The following is a 14,084-nucleotide window of genomic DNA, read 5'->3' on the forward strand; positions in this document are numbered from 1 at the left end:
ATCTTAATAATTACGTTACTTATTTAAACTTTTTTTTAATTTGTAGTCTAACTATGACACTCGACTTTGTGGCTTGTGTCCTAACGCTCAAAGTCGCATGGAAGATCACAGGCAGCTTCACTTACAATGTCCAGCTGACTTCACGGGGCGGCTCCTCTGCTGGGACGATAAACACTGTCAAAAAAGAGGTACTTATAAAATATATTTTAGATCATACACTTTACATTGCTACATAAGTAATGGGTTAATAATCAAAACAATAATCGCCTTTAATAATTCAATGTTGTTTACACCTTTAGAGACGTATCACTTTGTATGTTACCCAACAGATATTAATTTTAAGTGATAAGCTGATGGTGTAACTTTTCCAATAAATAAAAAAAAAAAAAGTTACTAGAAAGCCGGATAAGAAATAGATTGTAAATGATTTGTATCAATCACAGATTGCCCACCAAAGTGCGGCATGCACGCGTGCTACGAAGACGGCAAGTGCTGCCATCCAGCGTGCGCGGGCGGCTGCGACGGACCGCTGGCGAGCGACTGCCACGTCTGCGCCAACTTCTCCTTCCGCTACGGCAAGGAGCGAACCTGCATGGAGCGCTGTCCCGCAAACACATACGAGGTGACTATCGTCTTTACCAGCCATGCGACGAGAGGCGGCGACAGATATATTATACGCGTGTAATTCAACAAAGTAATGCTTTACATATTCAATAGAAAACTGCACTAAATTCTGCATAGTGCGATATGATGAGATGTCGTTGTCCTGCAGCTGTCGCGCCGCTGCGTGACGGAGCAGGAGTGTCGCTCGTCGCCTCCGCCGCAGAGCAGCGCAGGCGACGCGGAGCCCAACATCCGCGCATACAAGATCCTGCACAACCGCTGCGTTTACGTCTGCCCTAACGGATACATGGAGGTGAGTCTGCGTTGTCCCATGTACATATATTCTACTCAAATACGTTATGATCACTCGTAATCTCACACCTTGCCTTGCTATTTATATAACTTAAGAAAATAAAATTAATATATAAAAAATTAAACGATTTACTGCCGGTGAAATTAAATAAAAATAAGATGTATTTCGCAGAACACGAGATAAATTGCAAATTAGGCACTTAAAGATGCGTGTCCGGTATAAATCGCCATTTTTATATTTATGCATGTTACATCCGCTTAATTACGAATACCGAAACATATACGTATGCTAATGTAAATACATTAAATTAAAAAGTGTTACTGCATAGACTATCAAACATGCTAGAAGAGTATTTATAGTTTATCTCTGTGATTGACTTAACGCGGACTGGATAAAATGCATTCACTGTTTCTAGCAACCTAGACCATTCCTTAAGTATTTTTTACGTATTGCAATTTAAATAAAAACATTTAGACACAGTTTAGCAAGCCAGACTATTCACAAATTTAAGATTGTCTGTTTCTCTAAATGTAGCCACAAGTTATATATGTAGTATCATTACTTGCGTTTCCTATAAGACACGAATCATCAGATGCTATCTAAAATTGTCACCTCGTCTATCAAGTTACCATTTACCAGTCCATATTCCATCAATATAAACAATTTGTAACCTTAAATAATTGAAAACAGACGACTGCAATGAATGAACGAATTTATAACCAGTGTTATTAAGAATGATATAAGGATTCTAACGTAAGAAAAGAGAAGTGCCATGGGACACCCGGTTGGGACGAAGTTGCTTTCGCTGTACTAGTTTTAAATAACTGACAAAATGTAATAAATAAACTAAATTTAAACATATATAAATGACAATAAATAAAATTGTTATTAAAATTCCCGTGTAAGTTTTATCAATAACACAAAACTTACTTTGAAAAATAATACATGAAACCCCGTTCCTATACAACAGAAAGAGACAAAAAGAAAGAGAAATAGGGTGAATTCACCCGCGTAAAAGAAATTTAAAAGTTTTGCTGGCGTAATAATACATCCATGAACCTTAAAAATATTACACTCCTTTCGGAGCAGCCGCGTAGTAAAAATTAAATGAATCATTTTGTTCTTGATAACAATCATGCTCATTATAGCAACAAGTTATCGAATTTATTTAATAAAAACAATGTATAAGAACTCAATAAACTTTGCAGGAGATAAGCCCTTTGGCGCTTCACTCGAACGCTACATGCTTTACGTTGCACTAAAATTCGAAACATTGTACGATGTTTCACTGCGCCCAAAGACGTTTCATATCAAAAGAGAATATTCTATGTATAAACGCAATAAAATTAAATTTGTTTGTATAAAATTTTACAAACACGTGACTTTAAATACGAGGAATATTCTGCAACGTAATGCTGTCAGTTAACTTTGTTACGTAGTAATATGCTGTAGTTGAATGACATATGAATAAACATTGTAGTATTTTTACAGTTTTGCTACAGTCGTAAACCGTTGTGAACTCGTGACGCAATTGCGACAGAATTTTACACCTAAGGTCAAACAAAAATAGGTCTTTACTTATCAATTCAGAGATAATTACACTATCTCTAATTAATACAATTTATGATATTACACATACAAATGTTTCAACAAAACAGTTTCACCTATCATGAATATATTAATGAAATACGTTAATTTTGACGATCTCTTGAAATTGTGACGACCGTCATACCCGTCCACCTCTTTTAATTAATGATTTTTTTATTTTTTTTATTTATTTATTTCGTTGATTATAAGTTCTTAATAACCATCAATTTCAATGTCTTATATCTGCTGGTCGTCCTATGACGTCTATATATTTTTTTTTTGAGATATTTTGAGTTAATTGGTGCAGACATCACCAATCAAAATTACGCAACCAAATGCAAAAATACACAACCGTCTAGAGTATTTTTGCATTTATCAAGTTAAAAATGCAGACAATCGGCTGTCCGAAACATGTGACGTTTCGTTTAATCGACTTTAAATCGGTTGCAGAACAGCAATTTCTAAGAAGTAATGTAATTGGTAGTCTGTGTGCACTCATCCTTGTGATTGAAAGGTTAGCCTAATATACGACACATAACGCATTAATTTAAATATATATAAACCATTGATTGAAAATGTATTGAACATTGATCAACTACAATGTAAAAATATAACTAATTTGATGCAAATAGAGACGAGATGTTTATAATGAAAATATAATACACTTACATAAATTAGCTTAAGAATAGGTGTATTTGTATATTTAGTATTATTTGTATACACTTTGTTTTAACATGTAACAAACAGTCAGTATGTTAACAAACCTATAGTTAATTCCAAGCACAACAGGCCAAATAAACAACATTTGACAGCGAATTGCCGCGATATTATTGTTCGACAGCTTGATTAAATCTATGATATTTACTATGGATTTAAGTAAAAAAGTCGAAACAGTCACCGGAACTTGGATATGAGTAGTTAAGTGTGATAGTGCTGTATGCTAAATAAAGATATATTGATCAAAAATTCTTAGTAGTGCACAATATAGCTGAGCTATTAGCGAATCGCAATAAATATGTAAATTTAAGGTTTGTTTATCTTTGTTCTTACTTCGAGAAGAAAAGACTAGGTAGTTAATTTTAACCTACTCTGTCGTATCGTTTTGAAATTTAAAATGTGTTTAGCTAGCTAGTGGACCTTTTCTATTGTTACTAGAAAACCCCTCAAGTTTATGGGCGCATTTGCTTCGACTTAACAAGTTATGTATGAGTAAATTATAATATATTCATTCAGACACGTCCCGAAACAAAAAGTTATATTTATCAACCCGTTTAATATTCAAAACATTTTCTCAACATTTTGGGATAATTAAATTCAAAATGAAATACTTAAATTCACAATTATAGAATAATAGTTGTTCCTCTGTGTATTTCTGAAAGAAATACCTTCGTATATTTAGAATTGATTATTAATAAGTTTAACAGTTTTATTGTTTATTAGAAATTACAACCAAATAATGTACATGCATGTATCACACCTTATGAACAATATTACAATTTGTACGTGCAATTATTCTATGAGTACAAGCGCCTGAACTAGGCCGAGCCTGTGTCTGAGACGCTAGTCTCTTCCGATGACGTTATACAATATTTATTTGAATATAAAGTTCCATACATACATAGGTAGTCTGATGACGGTTGAAGTAAATTAATTATAACAAAAGAGTTGTAATTATTTTTGTTCATCTACCGCAGTAGTTCCCAAACTTATTTTTTTCGTGGACCACTTTCAAAATTTTACTGGTTTCGGTGGACCCCCTGCTGCTACATTTCTACCACATTCTTAAAGTCGCCAAAAAATAAAAAAAATCGAAAAGCGACAAATAATATCGGAATATATATTCCGATAGCTAAAATAAAAACGAAAAATGGTACATTTTATAACACTTTATTTATTAAAAGAATAGAATTACAAGAAAAAATTAATAAGGTAATATAGGTTCAAGTCATCATTTTAATTAATGGGAAGGATGTATTTGATGGAGTGTCAGCAAACGATCAATGTTTGGCTTTATTTTTGTGAGCAATAACTGCAAATCCCCGCGCTCTGTGATGTTTAATTTGCTCCTTTTTTTGTTAAGAGGTTTGTAACGGCACTAAAACTCCCTTCGACAAGGTCTGACAAGGGAAAAGTTATTAAAAATTTCCTTGCGATTTCCCACAGTCCAGGATATTTTTCGGGTATTTCTGCTTGCAGCCAAAATGTTTGGTAGCCTTTTCTAAATTTCACCTTCAGCTCCTCATTGGTGCTTAGCTCGAGCAGCTCCTCTTGTAATACAATATTGGCCACTTCCGTTTCATCAAATGGATTTATGATCCATGGTGCATTATTTCAAAATTATTATTTCAAGCATATCTTCAAGCCTGGTTTTGAAGCATCATGCAGGGCACTTAAATGTTGACTGCAGGTATGGATATCCTCATCAATACATTCTACCTGCGACTAGTTTGGAAATTGAGAGAATTTGCGCCGACTAATGTTCCCAAGAAAAGCCGAAATTATCCCCTTTGTTTTTATTAAATTCAGGCTGTCACCTTGTAACTGCAAGTTAATATCATTACATTTTTTAAACAAATCTGTCAAATACGCAATGTCTGCTTTGAATTTGATCAAGTTTTCTTTTAAATCTGGATCTCTACTTTCTAGGAACTCTAATACGGAATCGAAAACAGAGTAAAATCTCGTTAAGCATGCACCTTTCGACAACCAGCGTACTTCAGTATGTAAGAGCAGTCGTTGGAAGTCTTCATCATTTTCGTCGCACAATTGAGCAAATAAACGCGTATTCAATGCATTGCTTCTGATTTTGTTGAGAGCTTTTATTACAAAATGAAGAGATTGGTTCAACCTGTCACTTCAATGTTTTGCCTCAAGATATTGTCGGTGGATTACGCAATGAATAGCTAGTAGTCCTGGGATAATTCTTTTGAGATGACTTATAAACCCACGAAATCGCCCGACCATTGCAGGATCTCCGTCTGTTGCCACTGAAATAATGTTTGTAAATGAAATCGATTTTTCCATAAAAAAAACCTTCCAGTCATCCAGCATTTGTTTAAATTCATCCTTAAAAGAAGCAAGTCGCTCATCACTGGATTCACGTTCCCTTTTTTTTCTTTGTGAATAAAAGATGTAGAACATGTATTAGGGACAACATTCGTTATGTCTGAGTCAGAAACAGTATGTTGTATCTTACTTCCAGGAGGCGATCTCGCAGGTCTAGGCATTATTTAAAGCAAACGATATTTTTTTATGAGAAGAAAATATTTATATTTTAGTTGTAGTTTCAAAGTTTAAGTGGTAGTCGCTTGTAGGAACGTCCAGTGCAAACTTCACCGCTGTTGATGTTTCGTTCTTGGTCAAGAATAAAACGATAGACTTTAAACAAATATACAATTTAGTCTCTTTTATACACTTGTAATCATTTTTACTGTTATACACACGGTCCACAGCAATATTAATCAATTAATGTAAATGAATTTATTTAAGACTAACCAACTGTATGCAAACGTCTATACGTTTCCGCGTTCCGAGTGGAAAAGAACAGTAAATTTGGTGGACCTATTTTCCTTATTGTATACGTGTTATTTACTAAGAATCGTGCCGACGTGTCACGTGCTTCGAATAAGTGTTTGCTAAATCAGTTCGATAGTTAGGTTAGAAAGGAACTTTCGTCAAAGGTTGAAGTTTGTTTTGACTTCATACCGGTGAATGTATGATTTGAGTCCACGATGCAAATCACGTCCTGTTTTCTTTCAAGTTTTATTCCTTAAAATGTATGTGTGTGCGTAGGCGTCCCCATTCTATTTAGAAAGTCTGAATTAAAGATTTTATTTATTGTATTTAGTTGTGTTCCGTTGTATATAGAATTGAATTATATTTGGAACATTATGGTAAAAACATATTTCTATCAGATTAATGTATTATTGTTAACATTGAATGTATAACACATAGGTCATAGGTGCTACCACTTGGTGGTAGGGCTTTGTGCAAGCCCGCCTGTGTAGGTACAACCCACTCATCAGATATTCTACCGCCAAACAGCAGTACTCAGTATTATTGTGTACAAGTTTGTAAATAGAGGCACAAGGGACGTAAAATATTTTTTCCCAAGGTTGGTGGCGCATTGGTGATGTAAGGAATGGTTAATGTTTCTTACAGCGCCATTGTATATGGGCGGTGGTGACCATTTATCATCAGGGGGCCCATTTCGTCTCGTGCACCTACCCATACCATAAAAAAAAAACATAAATAATCGATAACAAAGCGTAAACGCTGTTTAGACAGCAAACACTTAAAACTTAACAAAAATGTATTACACTGCAGTGAATTAATTAAACTATTGTACCTAATTAAAAAAAGTAACGACGTAACCATATTGTTTTTTTTATATAAATAGCCAATACTTTTCCATCAAAACATAAATAATACTATATATGTGATTGCGGTTGCATGCAAGACAAGCTTCATGTAATTTATTATTGTGCTTGAACACAATGTAACTAAGCTAGTTATCCTTGTATTAATACTTTACCTACGAAGCTGATTAGCTACAAACAAAAAATTACCCCTAAACTGATTTCGATATGGACAGTTATTGATGTAACTAGAACAAAAAAAACAATTTTAGAATAGTTTTCTAGAAAGCTTTTGTGGGAGACAGTGAAACTGCCGGTTAGAAATTGTTTTTCGTAATAGGTCAACATTTAACATTTATAATGGTACAGTATATACCGTTATGTTACAATATTTTTGTAATTTCGATTCAGGTGGGCAACTTGTCCAACTCAACGTGCGAGCCCTGTCCACTATCGGGTTGCGTTCGCGAGTGTCTCGGCGGCAAGATCGACTCGGTCACATCCGCAGAGCACTTCCGCGGCTGCACACACGTCAAGGGGACGTTGGAGATCACGCTGCGGGCCGGCGGAGGTGAGCAATTACTATGCATTATGTTAAACCAGTTACCCACTCTTAGTTATAAAGAAATTCGTACTCAAACAAATTATAATGCGTTCTTTTGCAAATCAACTTTTTGCGACAAAACATAATAAATACGGTGGTTGTACATTGACTTAATGCTAAGTAATAATAAGGAGAGAATACATTACTAAATAATAAGTTGATAAGTTATTGAAAAGTTAACTACGGTTTCTCTCTTGCGACATGTTGCAAAGTTTCGAATATGGCAAGCACAGAAAGTCGTACATGTAAAGTGCTATGCTCTACTTATTTTATCACATCGACCTCTTTTCGACTCCTCACTCCAGATGATTTGTATCAAATTGTATCGGAAAGTATGTACGGGTTGCGTTTTCGTTTTCAATTATGATAGGATCGTTTTTGCCGGTAACTTATTAGGAGCTGGACTGGATTTACTATTATTTTAATTTCAAATGAAACTACACATTGCGGTTGAGGTTATGATCCCTCTGATTTCATCCTTTTAGTTTTTTTTTTTTAAATAAAGGTTAATGTAAAAGAACTTACATCAGTTATACTAAATTTTCTCGTGGAATCGGAAACTAAAACAATTCCGAACACCGCACACAAATAAACCCAAAGCTGTTGAATAACACAAAGAACATAACATCTTAGTTCCCTTTGTTAGGTGTTTATGGAACAGTTGATATTTCTTAGGGCGGCAAAGGCAGCAAATTACATACAATTTGTATACAAAATAAACATATTGTATGTATTAGTATCACTGAAATCCTTTTTATCTATTTTGTCGTATAAAAAGTTAATAAATCAATAATTTATATATATTTAGGTCTACAACTCGCGTATTATTATTGTAAAAGAGGTTTTCAACAGAATAACATTATATAATTGCGAAAAAAATAAAATCTTATATTCGCTTTAAATAGATTGAAAATGTATTTAAATAGACACATATATGAAACATGACTATTATAAGTTTCATATTGGTCCCTTTGAACTTTATATATTAAACAAATTATACTATTATACTATGGATAGTATTAATGATTAACTTAAAATTATATAATGTCAATAAAATACAAACGACTTGGTTTATTTAGTAGTAGACATTTTATACTAATGGTAAAAACAGCCTACCCTTAACATTTTTACTTCATTTAAGAAATTTGAATGCAGCAACATATTATGGTAGTTTTCCATTATTTATAATATTAATTCTAGATATTATATGTTTATGATTTTAAAAAAATAATGTTGTCATGTATCATCACCATCAGGTAACACCATGACAGTGTTGGAAGCGGCGTTAGGGGCTATACGGGAGATAGACGGTAGTCTGCGCGTGATTCGGTCGTACCCCCTGGTGTCGCTCATGTTCCTCAAGAGCCTCAGACGCATCGGTGGGCTCAGCTCCGACAACAAGTGAGTCTGTAATGTCCCCAAAGACGAGCTCGTTAAACTTACATATTAATTTAACCTCAAATTCTGTATTAATTAATAAATTCTTGACCTTGATTTATTTAAATTTGAAATATGGTGTCGAGTATAATATAAAACCGTATGCATTCTTTCTTTAGAGGACAGAGCCTATACATATTCAACAATCCAAATCTGGAAATGTTATGGAATTGGTCCACGCACAAGTCAATTGAGATAGCGAAGGGACGTCTATTCATACACTTCAATCCGAAGCTCTGCTACAATCAAATACAACAACTAAAGACCATGACAAAGGATCCAGTGTCTACTTTCAGTGAAATCGAAGTGTCGCAAGATAACAATGGAGACCAGGCATCTTGTAAGTAGAATACGTGTAAGTAGTTCAAGAAGGCCGTCAGAAAGGCGAGGTAATCTTGAAGATGGCTCTACACTGCGTTATTTTCTATCTTATATACACATTCTTACGAATTTTATTATTGTATGTAAAGTTTCAAAGACTTACGAAGTAATAAGAAGAGGAAAAAAAATTAAATGTCTTAACATTTCAAATACGAAATTTCAACCTCTTCTAGTCGCTACAAATTTCTATGATTTTTGATCGTACCAGAAGGTATCGATTTTACTTTTCTTACCTTGCATATAAAAACTTATGAATTTTAAACAGGTTACCAAGACACGCTACATCTGAAGGTGAGCTCGATATTCCAACGCGTGGCCATTCTCAAGTGGAACATGTACTGCATGTCAGATTCACGCAAGCTGCTCGGCTACTCCATATACTTCATCGCTACCGAATCCAATGTCACGCTTTACGGTCAGCGTGACGCTTGTTCTGATACGTAAGTATTCATCCATTTAACAGAATCTGACACCATAATATGGTTAGCATTCTAAGCTTAACTTATTAAATGAGATTCTGGAAAAATCGAAATGTGTAAGTGCTGTATGTATTCAGTTGACAATTTCAGTTGGAACGTTGTGGACACGACAGTGGACGAAGTCCGTAATAGTAGCACACAGCCAGTGATCATCGACAAGAAATCCATCATGCAGAGCCCTTGTAAGAACAACAACCAGCCGCTCTTCTACCCGCTGACTCAACTCACTCCCTTTACTCGATACGCGGCATATGTCAAGACGTACACCACACTGCAAGACAGGAAAGGCGCGCAGAGTCCTATTATATATTTCAAGACTCTACCTGGATGTAAGTTGCCGAAATACTGTTATTTTATATAAGACGATTATATGATTCTAATTAACCGTTGTTGAATGTAACGAAGCTATTCCTTGCTCCTTTGTAGTTTTATAGAAGCCTGAGTAGTAATAATGACGTTTTCTCGCAGCTCCAAGTCCACCCCTCGGCTTAACAGTGGAGTCACTTAAGGAGCATTCAGCAACAATAAAATGGCAGCCGCCGTCTATGCCTAACGGTACTATTGCCTTCTACCACGTCGAGATACAGGCCAATAACTACAACCGGCCCAAGATACTGGCACTCAACGTCAACTATTGTGGCAATCGTAAGTTTAATCTTCTCTAATATTAAAATAAAAAAACGATTTTATAAATTTGAAAATGTAATTTAAACTTTGAAATTGAGATACAATCACCTCTAACATAAAAAAAAAATATATGACTACGGCTATCATCGCAAAAAAATGTCGTAATATTATGGATTAATTATGTGTCTCGTGGTCACCAGCGAGCGCGCTCGTGAACTTGATCGCGGTGCGCGGCGAGGAGAGCGGCGCGGGCGGCGCGGGCGGCGCGGCGGGGGGCGCGGGCGGTGCGGGCGGCGCGGGCGGCACGGGCGAAGTGGCCAGCGGCACGTGCGCGTGTCGCGACGACGCCCGGCCCACGCGCTTCAGCTCGCTGGCCGAGGAGGAGCGCATCGAGACCATCAACTTTGAGAACTCGCTTCAGAACCATGTAAGCGTGTGCACGTGTCTACCGTCGCGACCAGTGATGCCAACTGGCGGGTTTTTCCCCTAAATTAAGATGTATTGGGAGATTCTAAGAGATCGGGTGGGTGAATATGTGGAAGAAGAAAAGAATATAGACAATTATAAATAAAGAGAAACTAAATTTCAGGAAAGAAAAGTTAAGAAATTATAATTGAAAGTACAATTTATTGGTTTTTAAATGTCATGTAGGACAAATTGTAAGATCAGACATGACACTATTGAGTCTTAAGTTTTTTTTTAAACCTTGTCGTTTCTCTCCAATTCTTATTAACCGTTTATATAAATTGAAAGCTTGTGAACGAATAAAACGGTAGGAAAACTTTTGATCATGAAATATATTCAGGTATACGTGAAAACTGAGAGACCCAAGATGCTGCCCAACGAGTCAGCGGCGAAAAGACTCCGGCGCTCGATAGATGACAGCGTCAATAGTATGCTCGTCATCATCGGCGATCCACACGTACCGCTCATTGGACAGAATAACACCAACGCAACGGAAGGAAGTAAGTTTTATTCGATTTATCATTTATACACTCTTATAGAGTAGGTTACGTTTGATTCGAACACTTTTACGTTTAAGGTCCATCATTTTGTCGTATACTCTATTTTTTAGAACCACGTCTAGTAATATCGCTAAGAATATTTTCATATTATTTCTATGAAAAATCATTGATTAAGTTACGGTTGACCACCAATAAAATATGGCATGTCATTTATGTAGCTTTCATGTTGTTAAAATCTTTGCTTATATAAGTTACAAGTTGTATAAGTTATTAAGCTGCTAGAGTTACACATCGTGAATATAAAAACTTAACTTGTGAAATTAAATGCTCATAGTAAATTAAAAACAAATAAACATCATGTTTTTTGTAAAGATTTTCGCGTTTATTTTTTTGTTATTTTAATACTTCATTTTGCTGTAGTCTGTTCTGATTAAAAGAAAAAAGAAGTTAATCAAATTGTTATATGTATATACATCATTCCATTTGCTGATAGCTTGCTCTACTATAATATATTTTTCACATTTTTTTCTTCCTTTAACAGTAATGCTTTGAACTTATTAACCAATACTAAATTTATTTACATAAGTTCGCGTTGAAAGTGTAATTGCTTAGACCTTTCAGCATGATCAAAATTTACATTACTCACCTTGGCCAATGCATAGGGGCCATTCATTTATTACGTAAGATGATTTAGAGGGGGCTCGGCCATGTCTTATGTTTTCTTACAAGGGGGTGGGAAGGAGTCTCGATAGTTCTTACGTAAGATAAAAAAAAATGCGCAAAGTTAAAATTAATTGAAAAAGGTATGATTGTCCAGGTTCGCTCGGATGCGTATAGGTATAAAACAATATTTCCATTTCCATGGCAACGGGCGGGCTAAAAAATAAAGATTATTAGTACCTTTGAAATTACAAATAAATATTTTAAAAAAATGATTCTTTGAAACATAAACATTAAAATAAATCAAACGTTTATTCATTTTTTCCTTTAGATTCTTACGTAATAAATATTAAACAGGGGGGGGGAGGAGTTCGGACTATTCTTATTTTTTCTTATAATAGGGAGGGAGGGAGTCGAAAACAAGCGAAAATAGTCTTACGTAATAAATTAATGGCCCCATAGTGGTCGAATTGTATATTATTTTTCATAATCATATTTGAACCATAACATCGGGTTATTTTAGCTTTAACACGTCTTACGCTTGCACAAATTGCTTCCATCATCATCTAACAATCACCCCGTCATATTCATATTTCAGTAGAGTGCAGTCACCGCCAGTATAACGCTTGCATCGCAAAGGATCACTCGACAGGTTAAATAATATACATACATATCCTTGAACTGTCGCGTCCACACTAAGTTGCATGCCGTAGTATAATAAATTTATCAAACGACATATCTATGGGTAAAGGTTGTACTCGTAAATATTTTACGATATTTTAATTATACGTATATATCAAAACATTTATTACATGATATAAAAGTGCTATGAAAATACGTAATTGCTTTTCGTTTTTACATTAGCATGATTTATTTTAATTTTTAGGAATACATGTGTCTATTGACTGTTAGTTTTATGCACGTGGTAATTTAAATTAGATAAAAATGTTATTTTTTTTTTACTCTATTGTAAATGCACTTATTAATATAATATGAAGGTTTCTTGATTTAGTTTTAACCTTTTTTTCGTACATATGTAATGTTTTTTTTTCTCTGTGCGTCAATCTGAAAACTGAACGTAACGATATGACTAATCGTCCGTAGATGGCTATAGGCTATTCTAGGGTGTCCCTTAAATTTCAACTTCGATATATTTTTACGTATACCTTCTTAAAACTTTAGTAATAACTCAATATTGCCTATAAAAAAATATAAGCCCGATTTCTTAACGATAACCCGTGCCGACTTGCGATTTAAACTTCTCCATACTAGTTCCGCTGCGACCTCTAACTACATATTTTATTTGTCATTTTTTACGTTCTTTTTAAGATTATTAGTGCATAATTGTTTATTAACACCTGAACTTGTCGCAGCTTTATGTCTATGCCCATTAAGCATAAGAGACTCCGTTTATATTCTTCATGCGGTTTTAGAAGCGATTATTCTGGGCAGAAACTAATAAATCCTCGGTTCAGAGAATATTATGAAGATAAATCCAGGGCAGAAGCAATAAAAACTGACCTTCAGAAAAATGTACCTGACGAAGTGACAGACTTTTGTGATGGTAAAATATTAAAGTTAAAACTACTAAAGCTGCGACACAATATTTTTACAACAATATTACATATATTTACAATATTATACATCCTTTCGAAAAAAACAGTGACCGGATCATCATTGTATGGGCACGAGGAGGAAAGGTAAACTTCTAACACCCAGTTTCCGAATTCGCAATGTATTCAACATCCTTCTTGGAGATGGTTGTAGTCGCTTCTATATTTATAATTTTATTAATAGTGAATTAAATTTAACGCTAAAAAATCACATGGCTCCTACAAGATATTAACGATAAAGAAGAAAAGAAGAAAAGGTGACCTAGTATTTGTTGATTCATAGGAAGGATATATATTCATTTAATTGTACTTTATTGACAAAAGTTCTACAATTTAAATGGTGGAAAAGACTAACTATTCAGTTACATATCGGTTCTTCTTGGTAAACTCTACTTTCCGAACCAGTGGCAGCACGACGATTCAAAAGTGCTATTATGAGCCTACTTGAATAAAGAAA

At 34.8% G+C, this 14,084-nt stretch overlaps 1 protein-coding gene across 1 annotated transcript in view; it reads left to right on the forward strand.

The window, feature by feature from the left end:
• LOC113402044 (insulin receptor-like) overlaps positions 1 to 14,084 on the forward strand; it is a 67,726-nt gene that overhangs the window by 46,389 nt on the left and 7,253 nt on the right. The window contains exons 6-16 of the mRNA XM_026642162.2: positions 47 to 188; positions 444 to 622; positions 773 to 916; positions 7,273 to 7,432; positions 8,722 to 8,866; positions 9,022 to 9,242; positions 9,549 to 9,723; positions 9,853 to 10,091; positions 10,231 to 10,407; positions 10,590 to 10,816; positions 11,195 to 11,354. Of these exons, the coding sequence (XP_026497947.1) occupies positions 47 to 188; positions 444 to 622; positions 773 to 916; positions 7,273 to 7,432; positions 8,722 to 8,866; positions 9,022 to 9,242; positions 9,549 to 9,723; positions 9,853 to 10,091; positions 10,231 to 10,407; positions 10,590 to 10,816; positions 11,195 to 11,354 (1,969 nt within the window). The remainder of the gene's footprint in view (positions 1 to 46; positions 189 to 443; positions 623 to 772; positions 917 to 7,272; positions 7,433 to 8,721; positions 8,867 to 9,021; positions 9,243 to 9,548; positions 9,724 to 9,852; positions 10,092 to 10,230; positions 10,408 to 10,589; positions 10,817 to 11,194; positions 11,355 to 14,084) is intronic.

This window comes from Vanessa tameamea, chromosome 2 (assembly GCF_037043105.1).
Source record: "Vanessa tameamea isolate UH-Manoa-2023 chromosome 2, ilVanTame1 primary haplotype, whole genome shotgun sequence".
Classification (NCBI taxonomy): Eukaryota; Metazoa; Arthropoda; class Insecta; order Lepidoptera; family Nymphalidae; genus Vanessa; species Vanessa tameamea.